Source organism: Anoplopoma fimbria, chromosome 1, assembly GCF_027596085.1.
Source record: "Anoplopoma fimbria isolate UVic2021 breed Golden Eagle Sablefish chromosome 1, Afim_UVic_2022, whole genome shotgun sequence".
NCBI classification, from domain to species: domain Eukaryota; kingdom Metazoa; phylum Chordata; class Actinopteri; order Perciformes; family Anoplopomatidae; genus Anoplopoma; species Anoplopoma fimbria.
In genome coordinates, this window is record NC_072449.1 from 6,791,414 (window position 1) to 6,812,341 (window position 20,928).

The following is a 20,928-nucleotide window of genomic DNA, read 5'->3' on the forward strand; positions in this document are numbered from 1 at the left end:
TTTTAGACACCAAACACAAAGGCTGACCTAGAAAAATAAATATATAATTTTAGGTGTACACAAAATGGGTCTCTTAATAATGCTGAAGGTTTGGTAATTTAACCTCTTGAACCTAACAGACCCAAGGGGCAGGTTTTTATTGTGAGGCCATCTGAAGGACAAACTTGTGGGATTCAGCTGGTAATTCATTTCTAAACTAATCTTAGACCCATTGGGATTCGATCAGTCAGCTGCTGTTCAGTACCGTAAATCCAATGGCCACGCAGAGCTAATACCATACAATAGTGCAGATTGACCCAAAGGGTCAGTGCCTCTGCGTGATCATGACGTCTCTCAAAGCACAAGACCTCCGCTGATTCCCAGTGAGCACGTGCAGAGGGCGCCCTGTATGACAGAAAGCAGTTAAACTTAACGCTTAACGTGGGAGAAAATAGTCTAGGATGAAGAGGATGATCTGGTGTAGAGATTACAAAATCCCTATGGATCTATAGTGTTGTTGGTTCTCGGGGGCAAAATGTCACGTAATTGGACATGAAGCCTCTTAAGCGTGTTGAATTGATGGTGTAGGCTTTGTACTCCATCTTTAATGACCGCTCCTACAAGTCCTGCAAGTCCATTCTCTCTGCTCACTTTTAAATCTTCCATTTGGCCTGGAACATATGGTCAATCAAATATCTGAAGACATTTTTCAATCCTACAAAATTCTAAACACGCCATACTTTTACCAATTTATACAATAGTGCACATATACTACAAATATGATGCTGTATTTTTTTTTCCATCCTCTTCTCCACTTCTGTTGAAAAACTATTTTAAACAAATCAAACTGATAATTCAGAAGACCCTCCCTAACAGTGCTTTAAAATATTTCAACAAAGATCAGATTACTTTTTTATATTGTAGATATCTCATTTTAACTCCTCAGCTGAACAACAGCTTCTCCAGAGAGTCAAGAGCCTCTGAAGTAATAGATTAAGAGCCTTAATCTGGATTGACTGGAGTTTAAGGTTGATTGCAAGCAGTGGGATTAAGCAATGGTTTTGTCTTTAGAATTCCCTTTTCTACAACTGATTGAAATCCCCCAATATGTAAACACGGTGGCAAATCCCAACATGGCAACATCAGAGAAGAGTAATGTAGGATGCTCCTGCCTTTCAGATTCACCAACAACGCCATGTTTTTATGGTTACAGGTGGTTATTAAGTCATTTCTAACCCCTGCTAAAAACAAAATCTACTTTAGAAGCATCTTGTCTCCATGGCTTAGTGTTCCTAAAACAAATGAATTGATTATATTCACTTCCATATTGAGAGTAGGGGTAAACCGGAAAGTGTTTCGACACAACTGAGTTGCCATTTTCAGCTGTTCATCCATCAGAACTTCCTCAAAAGTAGTCACCACACATGAAGAAATGACTGCATAAGAATAATTACTCCAGCATCATTTACCAAAACCAAGTTCCCCATTGCTATTAAAAGAAAAACAATGAGGAATATAAACCTTTTTAATAATTTTACATGATTTCTTTCTCTTTAATCGATGAAATAAAAAAAACGTCTTTTACTGTAAAGTTTTGTCGAATAATTATAAAGTTAGTTTCTTCACGTGGACACATTTGACACAAATTTATCTTCACCAGGATATCTCAACGCTTAAATACCTAAACTAGAAAACCCAAATAGAGCCGTTCCTGGAAACCGTTCTAAATGTTTTCGTCAAACAGGCCACAAAATGCAAACTCAAGCACTTGTATTTTTCCCTTTCAAAGCAGTACTGCTTAGAGACGCGCTGCGAGAATTGCCTCACATCCTGTGTGTTGTAAGGAAGTGGGTTAGCCAGGCGATCAGACAGGCAGCCTCAGAGCTAGTTAACACTGCAGTGTCAGGAGAGTGGGGTAAAGACAAGAGAAGAGCAAAGACTGAGATCTGACAGTAACCGTAAAACAGGAGAAAATGTTACAGAGGGCAGCCTCCAATGTGTCAGACAAAAAGAGCAGCAAGCCGAAGGTAGGTGAAAACCAAAACAAAATATTCTGTAGTATACTAACATTTATTGGGAAGCAAGGATGTAAAAATGTCACTTTGGACATAGTCAATTCACAAGTGAGTAGTGTAAAAGTTTTATTTTTAAAATATGTAAAGAAATGTTTTTATAAAATACTGAACCCTAAAAGACAAGTTGACATAAATTGATGCTTTTGTAGAAATATATATAGTAAACTGTATTTTCCAAGTGAAATATCATAATTCAAAACAGAAAAACTGCAATGGTAATAGAAACAAACAATGCAATAATACAAATACTATATTTAGGGGAGAATAATATAACTTTAAATTAGACCCTTTATTTCTGCTGCTGTATTTGTAGACAGTGGAGTACTGAAGTGTTAGACGCTGCATTAAATCAATCCATGCAGGGCTGTCTAGGAGTATGGAGCTCATATTTAACCAGGATTTTCCAGGGATTACTCACTTATGTAATTATTTTGGAGATGACGGGGAGCCGGGAGAGATTATAATGACTTTTAGTTTTATGAAAAAAGAGAGAAAAATAGGAAAGAATTAAAAACTGAGCCAGAGCAATGCAACTAGGAGAACTTGCTGATGTCGTGTGGACACAGCAGTAACATTTATGTATTTATCTACTCATTTTCAATATTGACATGTTTGCTACAACAGCTGTACAGACATTTTCTCTCTGCTGCCACATGATTTCAATATATGACCACAAATGTACCACGTATTTGACATGCTCTCATTTCGAAACACCCTCGAAACAAACTGAATATTAGCTACATATACTGGAGGTGCCTTTCATTTGCTTTTATAATCAAAAAGCAGCTGAACCCAGTGGAAAGCTTCATATTTCATCAGTAAAATCGACTCTGTCATAGACAGAGTCATAGCAGGTTTTTGAGACAGCTTGGACAATGACTCACGAGTGCAATGACTTGTTGTTATGTAAGGCTGTTAAAACCCCGCTACGCAAACTGAGCCAGTGGACTCTGTGACATCCTTTTGTCTTTTAATCCTCCCCACAGCGCTCCACCAGCTTCGGCAGGTTTGAGGCTCTCAGACATCACTCACCACAAGCCAAACCAGAAGAAAATGGAACGACCGTGGTTCGTAGATTTGTTTTTAACTTAATTTTTATATGCAAAACAAATGTCATACAGAAGCAAGAAAGATAGCAGTTAATTGTCAATAGCATCATAAGTGGAAACATTGCACAGAAACATTCACATTAAGGATGTTCCCCCTTTTGCATATGTGAAGCCAGAGTGCTGTGAGAAAAAACTAAATGTGAGCTTGTAAAACAAGATTAATGCTGATAAAGCTTTTGTTGCATAGGAAGTGATTATTTTCACCAGAAGCCCCACTATACGATTTTATCACGATACTAATCTAATTTCCATTTCCATTTGTTTTCCATCTAATCTAATTTTCCCTGTGGTTTGCTGGGTATTGCTATAACATATACAGATATTTATCACCTTTTTCCAACTGCAAATTTTGCAGTTTGTCAACGTCTGTTTTATCCTATAAGATAACATTTAATTCAGTTCATCAGACTTCAATGTCTTTCATTGAATCAAAATGGGTTTGTCCATCGAGCAGATCGACTGAAAAAAAAGGGCAATTGTAATATCAATAGTTTTATTAATACAATATTTGCCAAGCAACATGTCACAATACTATAGTGTATCAATTTTTTACCCACCACTACTTTGTACTCTATGTTTACTCTATAAATTTGCTTGGGAAAAAAAGTAGTAGTTGGGGGATATATGAGGTTCTTTAATATCACTTCTGCATGTGCACTAAACCAACTCTCTTTACACAGCTCACAGAAGAATGTGAGACTTTGGACCTGAACAAATCAGCTGGACTTGGGAAGAAGATGAAGGCAATTTCCCTGACCATGCGCAGAAAAATGGGCAAAAAACACGCCAAGTCTTTTTCCGAGGAGAATGTGAGTCACTGGAAAATACACACATACACAGCTTCCACTTTTTATTTAAATACTATCATGATCATTTATACCCATTAAATAGTAATCGTAAAGAGTACAGATTACTATTTCATGTGCATCATTTACCAGTTAGTGAGCAAAAAAAAAAAAATCTTGATATCTGTCACATCGCGTAAAAGTCAGACTCTTTTTGACAATCTGCATCATTTACAGCGAACCTGTGTTGTTATTCCAAAGAATCTTATCGCTATCACCTCATATAAAACCACATCCTCAAATATGACGCTGTTGTTGACAATAATTAAGCGACGAGCTTCGCTCTAACCTCCACCGAAAAGCACCTTCTTGCAGTTTTGTGTTTTACTTTAACACTGATGAGAGATGAGATGAAGATTTGAGTTACTTTCACAACCTACATCTTTACCTGAAGCGCTCTGTTAGGTAGTTTCTTTTAGTCTTTCACTTTCATATAGATTTACTTTGCACCCTTTTGTACAACATAATATATACTATGTCCTAAAATTAAAACTGAACATCTTTTCTTATCCTCACAGGCTGATGACGCAGACAAAGACCCAGAGGCAGAGACAGAGAATGGCCCTGCAGTTGAGAAAAACGCAGCAAAGTCAAGCAACTCCTTAGAGAGTCTCTACAGTGGACAGAGCTCCTCTAGTAAGTATCTGCACATGCAGCATAAACTGCAAGGCTGGACCAAAGAGTACTGGGTTGTTTTAGCACCAAACATAAAAGACATGTTGGGTTATTTAACAAATTCCACCAAATGGAAGTCAGCTGATGTATGAATTAACCGGTACAGTGAAGTGTTATTAGATAACCCTGTAATCATACTGTGTCGCGTTGTGTTTGTTGGTTCAGGCGGTGTGACCAGTGAGTCAAACGGTTCTGGTCAGAGAGACAGTCTGAGGCTGGAGGAGGACGGCTCCTATCAGGGACAGTTCTGTGGCAGAGCTCGCGTCCACACAGACTTTGTTCCCAGCCCGTACGACACAGACTCCCTCAAACTCAAGGTGAGACACAACAATGTTAATGGACAGTGTCCTGTTGTGCAGTAACAAGGCCCTGATGTCAATAATTCTAGCTAAAGACCCTCTATTCATTCACTCTTATTGTTTCCTAGGTCGGAGACATCATCAACATCATCAGTAAGCCTCCGATGGGCATCTGGACGGGCATGCTAAACAACAAAGTGGGCAACTTCAAGTTCATCTATGTGGACGTTTTGGCGGACAAAGAGGAGGAAGAGGAAGCGCCCAAGATCAGACAACAGAAGCTGTGCAAAAGACCTCGGCCTAAAACACTGCTGGAGTTACTGGAGCGACTGAATCTGGAGGTGAGAACCGGATCTCAACTGGGATCACTCACTTGTTTTAGTCTGGTCACAAGTGAGAGATTATAACAGGAAAGCCGTTAAAAGAGTTAACTCATTCTGTTTGCATCTTCTTTTATGTAAGAATCATCTAACTAATTAAATCTTTTGCTCAACCTCAAAGATTATATGTAAATACCTGATATGATTATGTCCCTTTGGTCTACAATTCAAAACCAGTTCCATACAAACTCCAGAGATGCAATGTGTGCCCCATCCTTTTCCTAAACTCCAGTACACTTTGGGGTATTAATCAAGACGACCCTTTTGTTGCAGGAGTACGCCTCTGCCTTGCTGCTCAACGGCTACCAGTCGGTGGAGGACCTGCTGCACCTGCAGGAGAAACACCTGATAGAGCTGAACGTCAAAGACCCCGAGCACCGACGCAAGCTCCTCGCTGCTGCTGAATTCCGCTACACAGGTGAGCAACATACCTAGTGATGACCAATACCATGTTCTTTAACAACAATTAACCACACTTCAGACCACTAATTACTGCTTGATTTAACAGCGACACTGTCAACAAAAAAAACGATAGTTCATTTTCACTCTTGGAAAAATAGGGCTCCCTATTATTCTTCGGTGGCTTATTTGCCCAATAATGACTGGCTTCTTTTTTTAATCGCAGCAGATTTTTTTACCTGGCATAGCAGTGTCACAAACGTTTTCAAGGAATATGACGGAAAGTTAACTTATTGCATAATTTATAAATTGAACAGAAGACAATGGAGTGGGTGGATCGGTAATGAAAAGAATAAAAGCATGTATGTGTGGGAGGGGGGCCACCCACCTCATCCTCTCCAGATCAAGGTTAAGCATTTTACATCTGAAAAAAAAAACTAGGTTATTACTCTCCAAAAAACCCTAGTCTATGATAATAAGGCCATATGAAAATGAGAATGTGTCACATTCTGTCAATTTAAACCCTTTCACAAGCGCCCCAAAGTCAGTATAACCGTCAATCATTTAAAATGTTATTCTTTTACCTTGTTATTGCCATCAACAGTGGTTATTTTCATAATAACACACAATGCAAATAATCAGGTAAAGGATTGTATTTTCAAATAACTATTTACTTTGATTAAAAAACAGCCCACATGATTTTTAGTACAGTTGCTGGAGTTTCTCTTTGAATCGTTTAAGCCCTAATAGTAACATGACAACATGTGTGAATAGGAATAGACTGTTTCTGAACTCGGTATCAGTATCCAAAAGTGTAAACCAGTACCCACCTCGACATACAGTCCTTTGTTTTTGCAGAAACATAGGGAAGTGAGGAAAGACCCCTGACTCAAACGTTGATCTTATAATGAGCACACAAAGCTCATCACAACCGCCTGACAACACATCACATCCTACAGCTTCACAAAGCAAACTGACTATGCCTTCATTAACTCCCGACTACCAAACTGTAATTATTAAATAAGTGCCAACCAAAGTAGCACACCCAAACATTCCTTTAAACCAAATGCTCACTAGACGGATGGCAAGATTCCCATACAAATAGGAAACCTAGCTGCAAAGAATGAGCACCAACCCGTTGTCCATCAGCCAATCAGAAATGAGCATTCAACAAAGCCCTTTAACAAGAGTAATTTAGCAAAAAGCTTTTGTGACTTTAGTGATATTCAAACAGCAAGAGACGCCGAGGAAATGATATTAATGAAAACATCGTGTTTCTGAAAAGTAGATTTATTCTATACGTTAGAAATGATTTTCTTTTTCATTTCTGCTGGAGAATAAAAAGGTTTTTGTTTGTGTAAAAGCGAAGGTATTTGTACCGCACAGAAGAGAAACACCTCCTGCTCGCTGTGAGAGGCTTATCTGTGATTTCCTGTTACTCAGATAGAAAGTGCTTAATGGGGCAGAAGGTGTTCCTGTAATCTGATGTCTTGAAGCAGAAGGGTGATTATCGCTTGGTGAATGAAAACAAAACTAGTTTCCAGTATGAAGGAGGAACAAAATCCACTGGCTGGTTATGTTCAGTCTGTGCGTGTTTTAATTGCAGTAGTGAGGCAAATAAAAAAGCTCATTGTTTGTTTGTTTTTTTCTGTTTGAGCGCCAGTTTGACTAAACAGATGGCGGTGGCTGCAGCGTGACCCTGCTCGGCTTATTGACTCACATGAAATGCCAGTAATTTAATCAAGCTAAACTCCATTAGGTTAGTGGTTTGACAACCTGGACGGGAGGATTAGTAGCTTCCATCAGTGAAGGGGGAATATTTTTACTCTGTGAAAGGAGAAAAAGAAAAAGTCACAGAGGATGTTATTCATTTTGAGGTGTCATATCTAAAAGAAGAAGTGTTTTGTAATGCTGTTTGCTTGGTCACACCTGCAAATGTTATTTCAGTATTTAGGTAATTTGGCCGCTCACAGTCAGCCAACAACACATCGCCCTGGTTTCACTGTTATAATGAATCAGCCTTTAAATAGGAGTTCATTTCCACCAACTGAAGCAATTGGCACATATTGTTTTATTCTATAATGTGGTTGGAAACAGAAGCTTGTAATATTATGACATTTGATCTAATTCCACTCTGGTTTGTTGCTGCAGGTGACGATGTCAGGGATGCGGAGGAGCTCAGATCCTCCCACAGTCTACAGGAAGATGACAGCGACTGTCCCAGAGACTCGGGTTGTTTCATCCCATCTGAATGTTCAGAAAGCAAAGAGGAGGCAGAGCGGCTCACAGACGCCGTGGAGTCTTAGTGTGACGGATACTTTGACAACTGGATTTGAGTGTTGGCTGTTTTATTATGACGGGGGGGATTTAAGAAATATCTCTTTATTTGTCAAAACATCATGTAAACATTTGGCCTGTGTTGTTGCTGCTTGCAGCAGGTAAGCATCAAGTCATACACCGATGAAATACATGTAGTGTTAGAGCCAAGATCTGTGTTTGGTTATCTACCCATTAACCACACACAGGCAAACTGTTTGAGGCACTGCTTTACAGTAGTTAGATAATGATCAAGTTCTAAGATTTCTATATATTTTGTTGTTGCAAAAGTGACATTTCATTGATTAGATGTCATTTGTATTTATTGCATTGTAAATCATTTAATGTTTTGTTTTTCTCCATATAAAGCCTTTATTTATCACATCTGCATCATCAGCATTCTCATCGCATCCAAACTCGATTATTCAACATGCAGTGCAATCTTTTTTTTTTCTTCCTTTGAATAAGTGATGTTGGTGAAGGTGGGGATGATTTTGAAATGTCGTGTCTGGGTTTGAACCATGTAAATTCAAATCTTGCCTATATAATGTATACTGTACAGGAAAACACATGCTATTTTCTTAAACGTGTGTGTTTGAATGAGTGTGTGTGTGAGAGAGAGAGAGAGAGAGCCCGTGTGTGAACTCATGTGAAAGTTAGCATTCAACTGTTTTCACAACTTTTTGTAAATAAAATAAAAGTTAAAAAAAAAATGATTATTTTTTTCAGTCAGGATTATTTATTACATTTACCAGTGCTTGATGCATAAAAGCCACTAATTTAAAATAATACATGAATAAAGAATATTATATATAAAAAGTGATTTTTACTTTGGACGTTAAAAACGTTTATTGAATTATTTTTAACTAATTTATCAATTGAATGTTAATTTTTTTAATCCATTATTTTCTTTATTTATAATATAACATAACATAACATTCTGGAAACAGTGACAGATGTCTGCCACAGTTTCCCAGCAGTTTCCTGGAGTCACTTTAAAAACTGGTCTGTGATGTTGTTCGTCATTTACACCTCATCAGCCTTTATTGAGGCTCAAATACACACAGAATAAAAGAGACCTTGTTTTTAGGGTAGTAACATAAATTGTAGTTTATTTTTCTTAATGAATAGCTTAAATACTATAACATTCTGTCTTTAAGGTAGACCAGGATGGGGGTCTGCTGACTGACTGAACTACTTTACTTTAAAAACTTTGGTTTGTGATGTTTTTCATCATTTACACCTCATCAGCCTGTATTGAGGCTCAAATACAACTAGTTTAGTTTATTTGCACAATTGAAAAATATAAAAAAAACATAACATTGATGAAATACTGTTGAAAAAGCATTTTTACAAGATATTATTTAAACATCAGCCTATATTGAAGCTCAAATATACACAGAATAAAAGAGACCTTGTTTTTAGGGTAGTAACATAAATTGATCTTATATGTAGTAGCTCAATTCATATCTAAATTTAATTGAATTACATTTTATTTAAACATTTTTTCTTTCACACTTCAATCTCAACTGCTCTGGCTCCACCTGATTGGTCGAGAGAACGTACACGTCACGCAACATCCATGTTTCGTCTCATGTCGCTAGGGCTGATGGGAAATGTAGTTTCACGCTTTTACGGCTTCCATCGCCGCCCCGTCTGTGGCGAATGCCAAAAAACTACATTTCCCATCATCCGCAAATGCGTAATGTAAAGTTGACGTGTATGTTGTTAGCAGCCTGGAAAACTCCTCCGCAGCATCACAGCCGACAGATGAAACACATTTAAAGGGCATTTTATGATTTTTTTTAAAGCAGTTAGTGACAATACAAGTGTGTGAAGATGTCCGGAGAAATCTCAATGATTGGTAAGTTAAATTATATTTGTAAAATGAACCTAGTGGACGGATGCTAACACATGAGCTAACAGCTAGCCGGTTCTGTCCAACCTCACCTGTGCGTCATGACGTCACAGGTTCCGTCATCCTGGCTCTGTTCCTGGCGGGCTACCTGGGCCAGCAGTACCTGCCTCCACCCAAACCCAGAGTGATCGGCCTGGACCTGGGCACCACCTTCTGCTCCGTGGGCGTCTTCCACCCGGGCAGCGGGCAGGTGGAGGTGATGGAGGACGAGGAGGGCAGGAGCAGCATCCCCAGCGCCGTCTCCTTCACCGACACCGCGGTGCTGGCCGGACACGGGGCCGTGGAGCTGGCAGACAGCAACCCGCAGAACACCGTGTACGACGCCAAGAGGTTCATAGGGAAGAGGTTCGAGCCCCAGGTGCTGGAGCAGGAGAGTGCTCGGTACCCCTTTAAGGTAGACCAGGACGGGGGTCTGGTGACCTCTTAAACTACTGAAGAGTAGTTTAAGAGGTTACACATCATTTACACCTCATCAGCCTGTATTGAGGCTCAAATACAACTAGTTTAGTTTAGTTTTAGTTTAGTTTATTTGCACAATTGTTATCCATCTCTTACACCTCATCAGCCTTTATTGAGGCTCAAATACACACAGAATAAAAGAGACCTTGTTTGTAGTTTATTTTTCTTAATGAATAGCTTAAACACTATAACATTCTGTCTTTAAGGTAGACCAGGATGGGGTCTGCTCACTGACTGAACTACTTTACTTTGTATTGAGGCTCAAATACAACTAGTTTAGTTTTAGTTTAGTTTATTTGCAATCCATCTCTTACACTTCATCAGCCTTTATTGAGGCTCAAATACACACAGAATAAAAGAGACCTTGTTTTAGTTTTCTTTAAAATAACATTCTGGTCTGTGATGTTTTTCATCATGAGCCACAACATTTACACCTCATCAGCCTTTATTGAGGCTCAAATACCAAAAAAAGTAACTAGTTTAGTTTTAGTTTAGTTTATTTGCACAATTGAAAAACATAACATTGATGAAATACTGTTGAAAAAGCATTTTTACAAGATATGATTTAAACATCAGCAGTTATTGAGACTCAAATATACACAGAATAAAAGAGACCTTGTTTTTAGGGTAGTAACATAAATTGATCTTATATGTAGTAGCTCAATTCATAGCTTAACTTATTATTATTATATTCCTTTGTTGATTTGGGTGTAACATAACATAACATTCTGGAAACAGTGACAGATGTCTGCCACAGTTTCCCAGCAGTTTCCTGGAGTCACTTTAAAAAACTGGTTTGTGATGTTGTTCGTCATTTACACCTCATCAGCCTTTATTGAGGCTCAAACACACACAGAATAAAAGAGACCTTGTTTTTAGGGTAGTAACATAAATTGATCTTATTTGTAGTTTATTTTTCTTAATGAATAGCTTAAATACTATAACATTCTGTCTTTAAGGTAGACCAGGATGGGGGTCTGCTGACTGACTGAACTACTTTGTAGAGTGATGGATCACATATGTTTCCTGGAGTCACTTTAAAAACTGGTTTGTGATGTTTTTCATCATGAGCCACAACATTTACACCTCATCAGCCTGTATTGAGGCTCAAATACACACAGAATAAAAGAGACCTTGTTTTTAGGGTAGTAACTGTAAATTGATCTCATATGTAGTAGCTCAATTCATAGCTTAAATACTATAACTTATTATTATATTCCTTTATTGATTCGGGTGTAACATAACATAACATTCTGGAAACAGTGACAGATGTCTGCCACAGTTTCCCAGCACCCAAATATATTCCTTAAAATTACATATTTTGTCTGACCAACAGCCCCAAACTCCATAGATATTAAATTTAAAGTGAAGTAAAACTTCCCGTTTGATAAACTGGAACCAGAGCATGTTGAAACATGCTAAATTATCATAAATGTTCTAATTTATTTACCCATTACATTACATTACAGTCATTTAGCAGACGCTTTTATCCAAAGCGACTTACAGGAAGTGTATTCAACATAGGTATTCAAGAGAACTACTAGTCACCAGAAGTCATAAGTGCATCTCCTTTCTTAAACAAGCATCTAAGAGCATGAACCTCTGAGCAATAGACTAATTGATTACCACAACATTGCTTGATTTACAAAAGTTCAACTCAATCATGTTGCCTGTGATTTGCTCCAAGTTTCTTTTTAATCTCTCCATCCTCACTAGTTTCTTTGCGCCTCTTTCCAGGTGATCAACAACAATGGAAGCGCAGAGTTTCTGATCTCCACCAACCACACCTTCACGGTGAGCCCAGAGTTCATCGGCTCCCGGCTGCTGCTGCAGTTGAAGAAGATGGCCGAGCGACAGCTGGACGTGCCCATCCAGAAAGCCGTCATCTCGGTGCCCGCGGAGTTCGACGAGAGACAGAGGAACTACACCATCAGGGCCGCCAACCTCGCCGGTCAGTCCTCTAAATACTTTAATCTGATGCTGGATGTCGTAGTGGGTCATTTGACAAATCTGCACACCAGGCAGCTGAGTTTAAAACAAACAGCCGGCTACTGATAAGAACCATAACAGCCTCTCTAGCCCAAAGCATTAAATATACAAGCTACACACACTGCACTAGTAGTATAACTGTCATATATTGTGCATCATTTCTTCTGTCTTGCAGGCCTGGAGGTCCTGCGTGTGATCAATGAGCCCACGGCTGCAGCCATGGCCTACGGGCTGCACAAGGTGGATGTGTTCAATGTTCTAGTGGTCGACCTCGGTGGAGGAACCCTGGATGTTTCTCTGCTCAACAAACAGGGAGGCATGTTCCTCACCAGAGCCATGGCAGGTAATGTGTTCCACTGCGTCAGTTATAAGAGGTAGGAGGTGATATGAGCCGAGTTACGTCCCAGTTAAAGTCTTAAAATATCATTTTAATTGTGCTCTCAACAGTTTTTCTTAAAAATAACTTTTACCTGGATTTAGTTAATCCGTCTGTGTCACAGAGAGAGCGGTTGTTTCCAACATCTGTGCAGAATACGATCATGTTTAGCTTCTTTAGTCTGAGATTTTGCAAAGCATCATTTGTCTAAATTAAAAGTGTTGTTGTTGGAGGGAACAGTGGCCTTATCTCACGTGTGTTTTTCTGCAGGTAATAACAAGCTGGGAGGTCAAGACTTCAGCCAGAGGTTGCTCCAGTACACCATAGAGCGAGCCCAGCAGGAGTTTGGCGTCCCGCCCGCTCTCAAAGAGGACGTCCACCGTCTCCGACAGGCCGTGGAAGCCGCCAAGCTCAACCTCACCCTCCAACCCAGCGTCACCATCAGTGTGCCCCTGCACCTTCGTACCCACGACAGCTCCGACCCCGCTCCGGTTCTCTTCCAGACCGTGATCACTCGCGAGCTGTTTGAGGAGCTCAACGAGGACCTTTTCCAGAAGATCCTGGCCCCCATTGAGACCGTGCTGTCCGAGGGCCGCCTGGATAAAGCCGACGTGGATGAGATCGTCCTGGTCGGAGGGTCCACCAGGATACCGCGGATCAGGAGGCTGATCAGCGAGTACTTCGGGAAGGACCCGAACACGTCGGTGGACCCCGACCTGGCTGTGGTTACGGGTGTAGCCATTCAGGCCGGCATCATGGGGGGCTCCTGGCCTTTACAAGTGAGCGCTATAGAAATCCCCAACAGACACTTACGCAAGACGAACTTCAGCTAATCTTTATCAAGGTTATTTATTTAGTTTAAAAGACTGTTTCATGCTTCGCTTATGTTAAAAAAAAAAAAAATCTGCTGGATTGAAGAAAAAATTTCCAGCAAAAGACACCGTCACCTGAATGAAGACATGCAAGACACTCAGGGTTTACAACTCATTTTGCTTTCTTGTTTTTGAGAGGCGACGGTGGCAGAACAAATATGTTATGAAACATTCCTCTTGGACAGAAGTTAAAGGTGGCTTCTGCAGAAGTGAACAGCCCTGTTTCCAGTTTTTTTTTTTAAGTTTAATGCTGCTTTTGTTGTGCAAGAAGCTTCAGCAGAAAATGACAAGATAGTGATGAAACGTAAAAGAGAAGCCTTCCACATACCTACCGATAACGCTTATTCACCGTAGATACTTCAACAGTGTTCAATTCAGGGAACAACCATTTTTTTAAAAAAAAGGACTTTCAGAGTTGCCAGTACATCTTCAGCTATTTATTTATTTATTCCCATTCGCTGTGTGTGTGTGTGTGTATGTTTTGCACGCATGTAATGTAGTTTTCCATTTTTCCATCAAAGGTTAACACAGTGTACTTGTACCTGTTCAGAAAGCTGCTGTATATTGTTTGAATCAAAGTGTAGAGGTGAACCTCTGCAAATGTTTTGCATGGTGTCCCAACAAGGATTAAATGTCCACTAGAAGACACTGGGACAAAAAGGAGACGTCAGTGTAAAGACGTAGTTATGCACAAACATTAACTGTATTATTGACTACTCGCCTCATTTGAAAAAAACTAACAGATGGAGGTGCATGTTGGAGAAAGCCTTAATGTTCTCACAGTACTGTAAAATCTTAAATATTAGTACAACCCCTCCCTCTTACTGGGTTGTAGGAAGGACCCAAACACGTCTACAGACTGCATTCATTTTCCCCCGGGAGCAAAAGAGAAGTCATGCTCAGTGCGGCACTTTGACGACTTCCACTTGTTGACCAATGCCACCTTTCTTTTGTGCAATAGTGTGCTTTATTTAAATGTCAGTGACTTACACACTTATATTTGTGCTGCATATGTGCAGCTGCCTGCTCTTGCTGCTGTAGGTAGAGGAGATCATCTCTGGTAGTCCTGCAGAAGAAGGACCAAATCATTGCTTAACTGGTGCCTTGTGTTGTGTGAAATCAAGAAAATGTGTTAGCGTCACATTGAGGATGTTTGATGGATCTGATGAACGGTTTGTAGTTGTCATGGCGCCTTAAATATATAATAATTTTGTATTTATAATTTCACCTGCTCTTATTCTGGTGGACGGTAAACTGGTTATTGTACAGCCAGTGTTTCCGTCTTTGAAAAACTTAAAACCCAGAACTCTGAAGATCCGATGGTCCAATAAAAAAAAAAATGTTTCAATCAAGAACTCAAGTCGCCTACTTTTAATTTCTCAACTTTATTTTGAGTCTCATATTCCTGGGCAACATACACAAAGTTCTTCACACATTCATCACATGTTATAAAGGTCCTGCAGGTTTTGGGAATGAGCTCCAACGTTTAACCTGAAGATTATTATTTATTTTGTATTGAATGAAATGAGTAAGGCTGAACTTGACTCAAATGGAAGGTCCAGAGAAAAGAGTGGTGAATCCATATTACCTTCTCTCTATACACCTATAAATAAAAGTGGGTTGTCCATTAATTATAGGACTGGTGGTTCAATCCTTACAGCAAATAAACAGGAAAAAAAAAAAAGAAAAAACTTAAAAAACTCCTGTATTAGAAGATTTCTTTAATGTTTACTTTTGAGGCACAATAATACCCAAATAAAAACAAAAAGCAAATCCATTTGTTGACCCTGTGCTGCCCGTCCCTTCCTTTAGCTTACAGCTTCATGTTCACATTTAGCACCCACTTCATTTATCTTACAGCAGTCAGTTTAATACCAGCAACCAACGTTTAGACGCATGTTGTCCGTCAACACTTAAATACCACAGATTTTAACTGCATTTCAGAGGCTGTGTAGAAGGTGAAATGAATCCCATCATGACCGGGATATTGCTATTGTAGTTATTATTATTCATCACTGTCAAAAAGTAATGCTTAGTTGGCTGGAGCATCTCACACACTGATTCACCTTTTTATGTACAATAATACACTCAACATAGCACTGCACTCAGGGTAACAAAATATATACCCAGCTGGAATACACACTTTACAGCGTTCACATCTTTAAAAAAAAAAAAAAAAAACAATAACTCCAAAACACATTCACGTTAACCACAAAAAAGACACGAAATCTTCACCCCCTCAAACCATTTTCACCAGTTGTACTGGGAGCACAGCTCACATTCAGCAGTTCATCAATACGGTTACATGCACTGGTCAAAAGGGGGGTGGGGGTTTAGGGTGGGGGGGGGCATTCAGCCTCTATCAAAAATGATTATCTTACATACACCATGTGAATATTTCACTTGGAGGAGAAGGCAGGACTTCTGTAAACAGCTTGTTAATGTTTTTTTTTTTTTAAGTTTTTCTCTTTAAATATAAATATTAATGTTAGTACTTTAATGAAGCACAGCACAGCGGAGTGCTGAAGGAAGGCGAGAGCAAAATGAGCCGTTTAGCTTTTGAAGTCTCATGCTGCAGTTAAGCCTTGTAAAACGCCTCGTTTTAAAAATAAATTCATCTGCTAAGAGAAGAATATCTCGTACAGTGGTTAAAAAGAAGAAAACTGCTTTGGAAAAATTAGCTTCAAAACAATAAAGAAATGTGGAAACGCGTCTTTAATACGAAGCTGGCGTTGGTAACTCAAGAGGGGCCTCTCGGACATTTTAGATGCGAGAGAGGAGGCCACAAGATTTGGCGAATTCCATCAATAAAAAGTGCGTGTAGTCCCCGTGTGATATACAGTATGTCTGACAAGCAAGACACAAAAACTATTTACAGAATGTACACAAAGCAACTGGGTGGTCGTTTTTTTAGTTTTTTCTCCGTCAGGATACAGCAGTCTGTCAGTTTTATCAGTAGGACAGGAGATCAGGCTTCACACTGACTTGAACGTGAACGATGATGTAAACACACGAGAGCGCCGTCGTCTCCGTCTTCACTACAGCAGGTTCACACAGGCCGATTCACAAATCACTGGCCGATGCCCTGATTGGTGTAGTAGTCGTAGCCGTTGTCCATGTACAGCTCATCAGCACTGCCGACTCCATTCCCCACCTCTGGAGGGCGCCAAAGAAAAAAAAAAAAAAAGTCAGTTGTACTGTGTGATGACATGCACTACTATCGCTTTTACACTTGTCAAAAGAGACACACAGACACAAAAGAGTTATTGAGTGAAAAATGTAATGAATGGGAAATTGATGACGAGAGCCGGCACTGATATGACTCACCTTTGACCCCCAGCACTAGAGGCTGTCTAGACAGACTGGGGCGCCTATAAGCTCCCCTACACACGACGTTGTCTCCAGTGGAAGGGTAGTGAGGGGGAGGTTTGGTGCATGAAGGGATGGATGGATGGATGGATGGATGGGTGGGTGAAGGGGGGGTAGAAGAAGGGTAACGAGGGATGCAACGGATGCATGGAATAAAAGGGAGAAGTCACTGCTGGAGGAGGAGGAGGAGGAGGAGGAGGAGTTGGTAGCATGGACACATCACACAGGCCGCTACTGGGCTTGACCTTTAAACAGGGAAGAAAGGAAGAGGAGGAGCAAGAACATTCACACTCAGACAGATGCATGCTGGGATGCAGAGACATGCTAGATGGGGCACCTGAGACTCAAAAATGTCTCATTCCTCGTCTTTAACTTAACAGAGTTTTTGTTAATCATCAATTTAAATGTAAAGTTAAAAGGAGAGGTATTTATTTGGGAGTTCAGGAGGACAAACAACAACAACAACACTACACAACATTGAGGAGTGACAAACATGGACCCGTCCCCTCTCGTCTTACCAGAGAAGATGAGTTTCTCCTTCATGACGTTCAGGTCTCTGCTGGACCTCCTGACCGCGGCGCTCAGCATGATCTGTTCAGGGTTGTAGCTGCGCATGCCGCTCATACGATACCTGCGGGGGGGGGTCACATTCGTTAGGTCAGACAATAATGATATCGCTAAATACTGCTGCCTCTGCTCACAAAGTGCAGTTCAGGGTCAGGTTTTGTTCCAAAGAGGGATAACATCTATATTGTTTAAAAGGAGCTATGGAGTTATTGTACATGTCTGACTTTGTTTAAAGGTAAACACATCTGTTTAATAAGTACTTCTTTGGGCAAACTGATTCCTAAAGCCAGCTAAGTTTTTTTTTTTGACAATTTGGTTAATAAGGAGAAAAATGTGATTAATTTGGGGAATATAAATGCAGTATATGGAGCACAGTTTAGGCTGGCAGAATACAACACATTGGATTTTTAATATATTAAGTGTATATTGTAGAGATTAAAGATGAGCACCAAAATATGATAAACACTTTCTGATAGGACACCCGTTATTAAGTGTTTATGTTGCAAGTTACGGCGCCAAGTTGTGATCAATCCCACTGGAAGGTGTGAACCTTAAAGTTGATCTAATAGAAATCTAAACTAATCTGTGATGAATGCTTAATATTTTGTTAATAAAATTATTCTGGTCCGGATGACCTCCTTTCCAGAAGGTAAGGGGTCAAACTGAATAATCAATCAAAGAGATTTTTCACACCCTGGCATTCCGTAAATTGTTTTTATTAATGGCCTAATCTGTTGAGCATTACTAAATGACACATTATCCATTGATAAAACAAATGGCTACAACTCTATAGAGGGGGGCCTTATTATAAAGTAGTTCCAAATATGTCATATTATTACAGCATGTGCTGCGGTGACACAGAAATGCAAAGAAATACAGTCACAGAATAGAGCTATTTTATGTTCTCCCTGCAGTCATTAGATTAGATTAACATAATTAAATAAAGAGCATTTTGCTCTGCTAACATCAGTTAGTTCCACTGAGGATCACTCATCCACTGAAAACTGCTTCCTTGCTTTAATGAAAAGTCTTTATTTCAATTACTTAACTGCAGAGCATTAGTCACAATGAACTGTGACTAATGCACGGAGGCAATTAGGAACAGAAGTGCATACAAGCTCTTAGTTCATCAGCATCGATAAAAGACAATCCTGAGGCACTTCCCCTGATGAATTCATATCCGTATTTCATTTTGGACGTTTAGTAGTTTGGCTTTTAGATGGATAATAAATTTAAAAACTCATTATCGACCTAATGCTGTGGATATTTTGTGCTGTCTGGGTGGAAAGCATTTATTTATTTAGCCCACAGGGACGTGAGCTCCTCCCTCTAGAGGATCGTGGCAGCAGTGCAGTAAAACGATTCAGGTGATACAGAGAGAGAGAGAGAGAGAGAAAAATTATTATAGAAAGAGGAGAGAAAAATCGAATGGAGTTTGATTTCATAATAAAAAAAGAGCAACAAAAAATATAGAAAAATAAATGAAAAACAAGAGAGAAAGCAAAAGAATGCACGGAACAAAAGAATGGTGGATAAAGATGGCGAAAGACAGAAAGACGGGTGAAAGGAGAGAAGACTTTGGGTCGGAAAAAGGTGACCCAGTTACCTGATCGTGTGATAGCTGAGAGAAGGTGCCAGAATGCAGCAGAGGAGGAGAAGAGCATGCACATCAGGCAGAGGAGAGAGGACGAGGAGGAGGAGGAGGCGGAGGGACAACAAAAGGACAAAAGAAGGCGGGAGACAAGAGAGGTCAGTTTAGAAGCCGGCAGAAGCTGCTGTAAAGCTCGGCTAAGCAGAGGAAACCGGCACAAGAAAAAAAAAAAAAAAAAAAAAAAAAAAGAAGTCCATGCCAGAGACAGCAGGAGGACAGGCCATATGTCTCTGGAGTGTCACAGAAAGAAACAAAAAACACTCCCTCCTGCAGAAAGAGGAGATACTGGAAAGGTGTGAAGGGTTTACACATTTTAGCTAAGAGAAGACCATTCATATAAAGTACATCTGCTCTGGTGCAAGGAGAGAGAACTGCAAAAAAATAAATACACCATAACAGCTTGTAAAACCACATAACACACGTATTTAATTTTGTGTTCTTTCCAGCTAGGTCATTATTGGCAAAATCCTTTAGTAAAGGGTGCTTGTTAAAGAGTAGTAATTAGGTGTATGTACTACACATGTGTGAAACGGAACGACAGGAGAGGCACACACCCCTGCCAAAAAAAATAAATTAAAAAAAATCAGTCTTTTCTTTTCTGTCCAAACACCAGCAGAAAAAATGGAGAACATTAAAGTGTTATGTAATTTTTTTTACAATAACGAATTGACAGTTACATCATCGTGTGGCTGTACTTACTTCTGGAAAATGAATATTCCTATGACTACAGCAAAGGAGATGAGGTCCACAGACACCCACATCAGGCAGTATTCATCTGGTCTCTGGAAAACACACACACACACACACACACACACACACAAAAACACACACAGGTTTATAGCAGAATCCACCACTGGGTGGCGATATATACCAACTATAAGATCTCTTATGTGAGCGGCAGCATCCAAACTGTCTCGTAAAAAGAGTTCTGCAAAGACCTTTTTTTAATAAATCCACTCTTGTAATGTATTTAAATTGATGCATTCTTATGCTGATGTATTTAAAAGGAAATGCACTTGAACATAATCCTTAAAATTGTCATGTAAGGTAACATAACAAGATGAAGAATCGCAAAAAAAACAATGTCCTGAGGATACGTATTCAGTTTCACTGGCCTTAAAAACATCCAATGGCAGCCTTCTCTTGACTTAGATTCACAGTTGACACTAACATACAGCACTGCAGACGCCCCAACAGCTTAAACTCTCCATAAACCACAGCAGGGGGGCCGGGGCCTAGTCCCCATGTAGTCCTACAGAGCCCCCCCCCCCCATGGTGCTACAGACGGGGAGACCAGGCTGGCACACTGCACATGCGAGGCGGGGGGAAATCATACCAGATAAAGCACAGTGTGAGTGCGAGCCGTGGTGAGAGGTTTAATGAGATGAGTGAGCTATAAAAGCACCAGTCATGCACTACAGGATACAGCACGGTGATGATGCTCGGCTTTCTACTGTGCTGGGACCTCGGATGAGTGATGGAAAAAAAGAGAGGATGGCATGTTCAGTGCAGGCTATAAACAGATCTGATGAGCTCAGATGAAAGATGGGCTCCCTTGTTGGCATTACCTGTTTAAATGGAGTTTAGTCATGCAGGGGAGATGCAGCTGAAGGAGACCCTCTACACTGAGTCAACCGTAGGCCAGTTTTA

At 40.0% G+C, this 20,928-nt stretch overlaps 3 protein-coding genes across 4 annotated transcripts in view; 2 read left to right on the forward strand and 1 right to left on the reverse strand.

The window, feature by feature from the left end:
• Positions 1 to 1,843: 1,843 nt before the first annotated feature.
• On the forward strand, positions 1,844 to 8,776 carry samsn1a (SAM domain, SH3 domain and nuclear localisation signals 1a). Of its 2 annotated transcripts, none has more exons than XM_054598362.1 (8): positions 1,844 to 2,006; positions 3,041 to 3,121; positions 3,844 to 3,972; positions 4,527 to 4,644; positions 4,843 to 5,000; positions 5,111 to 5,323; positions 5,636 to 5,780; positions 7,913 to 8,776. In XM_054598362.1, the coding sequence occupies exons 1-8, from the start codon at positions 1,953 to 1,955 to the stop codon at positions 8,065 to 8,067; spliced, it is 1,053 nt and encodes a 350-aa protein (XP_054454337.1). In that variant the 5' UTR covers positions 1,844 to 1,952; the 3' UTR covers positions 8,068 to 8,776. The 2 variants fall into 2 exon arrangements, with proteins under 2 accessions (XP_054454337.1, XP_054454345.1); XM_054598370.1 differs by having other exon boundaries at positions 4,849 to 5,000.
• Positions 8,777 to 9,800: 1,024 nt separating this feature from the next.
• hspa13 (heat shock protein 70 family, member 13) lies at positions 9,801 to 15,653 on the forward strand. Its single transcript, XM_054617378.1, has 5 exons — positions 9,801 to 9,941; positions 10,049 to 10,389; positions 12,192 to 12,405; positions 12,619 to 12,786; positions 13,090 to 15,653. The coding sequence occupies exons 1-5, from the start codon at positions 9,917 to 9,919 to the stop codon at positions 13,650 to 13,652; spliced, it is 1,311 nt and encodes a 436-aa protein (XP_054473353.1). The 5' UTR covers positions 9,801 to 9,916; the 3' UTR covers positions 13,653 to 15,653.
• Positions 15,654 to 15,745: 92 nt separating this feature from the next.
• The window catches only part of gdpd5b (glycerophosphodiester phosphodiesterase domain containing 5b), a 43,854-nt gene continuing 38,671 nt past the window's right edge, over positions 15,746 to 20,928 (reverse strand). Inside the window, exons 14-16 of the mRNA XM_054617498.1 lie at positions 19,978 to 20,060; positions 17,579 to 17,691; positions 15,746 to 16,847 (exon numbers count right to left, since the gene is read on the reverse strand). Of these exons, the coding sequence (XP_054473473.1) occupies positions 16,762 to 16,847; positions 17,579 to 17,691; positions 19,978 to 20,060 (282 nt within the window). The 3' untranslated portion in view covers positions 15,746 to 16,761. The remainder of the gene's footprint in view (positions 16,848 to 17,578; positions 17,692 to 19,977; positions 20,061 to 20,928) is intronic.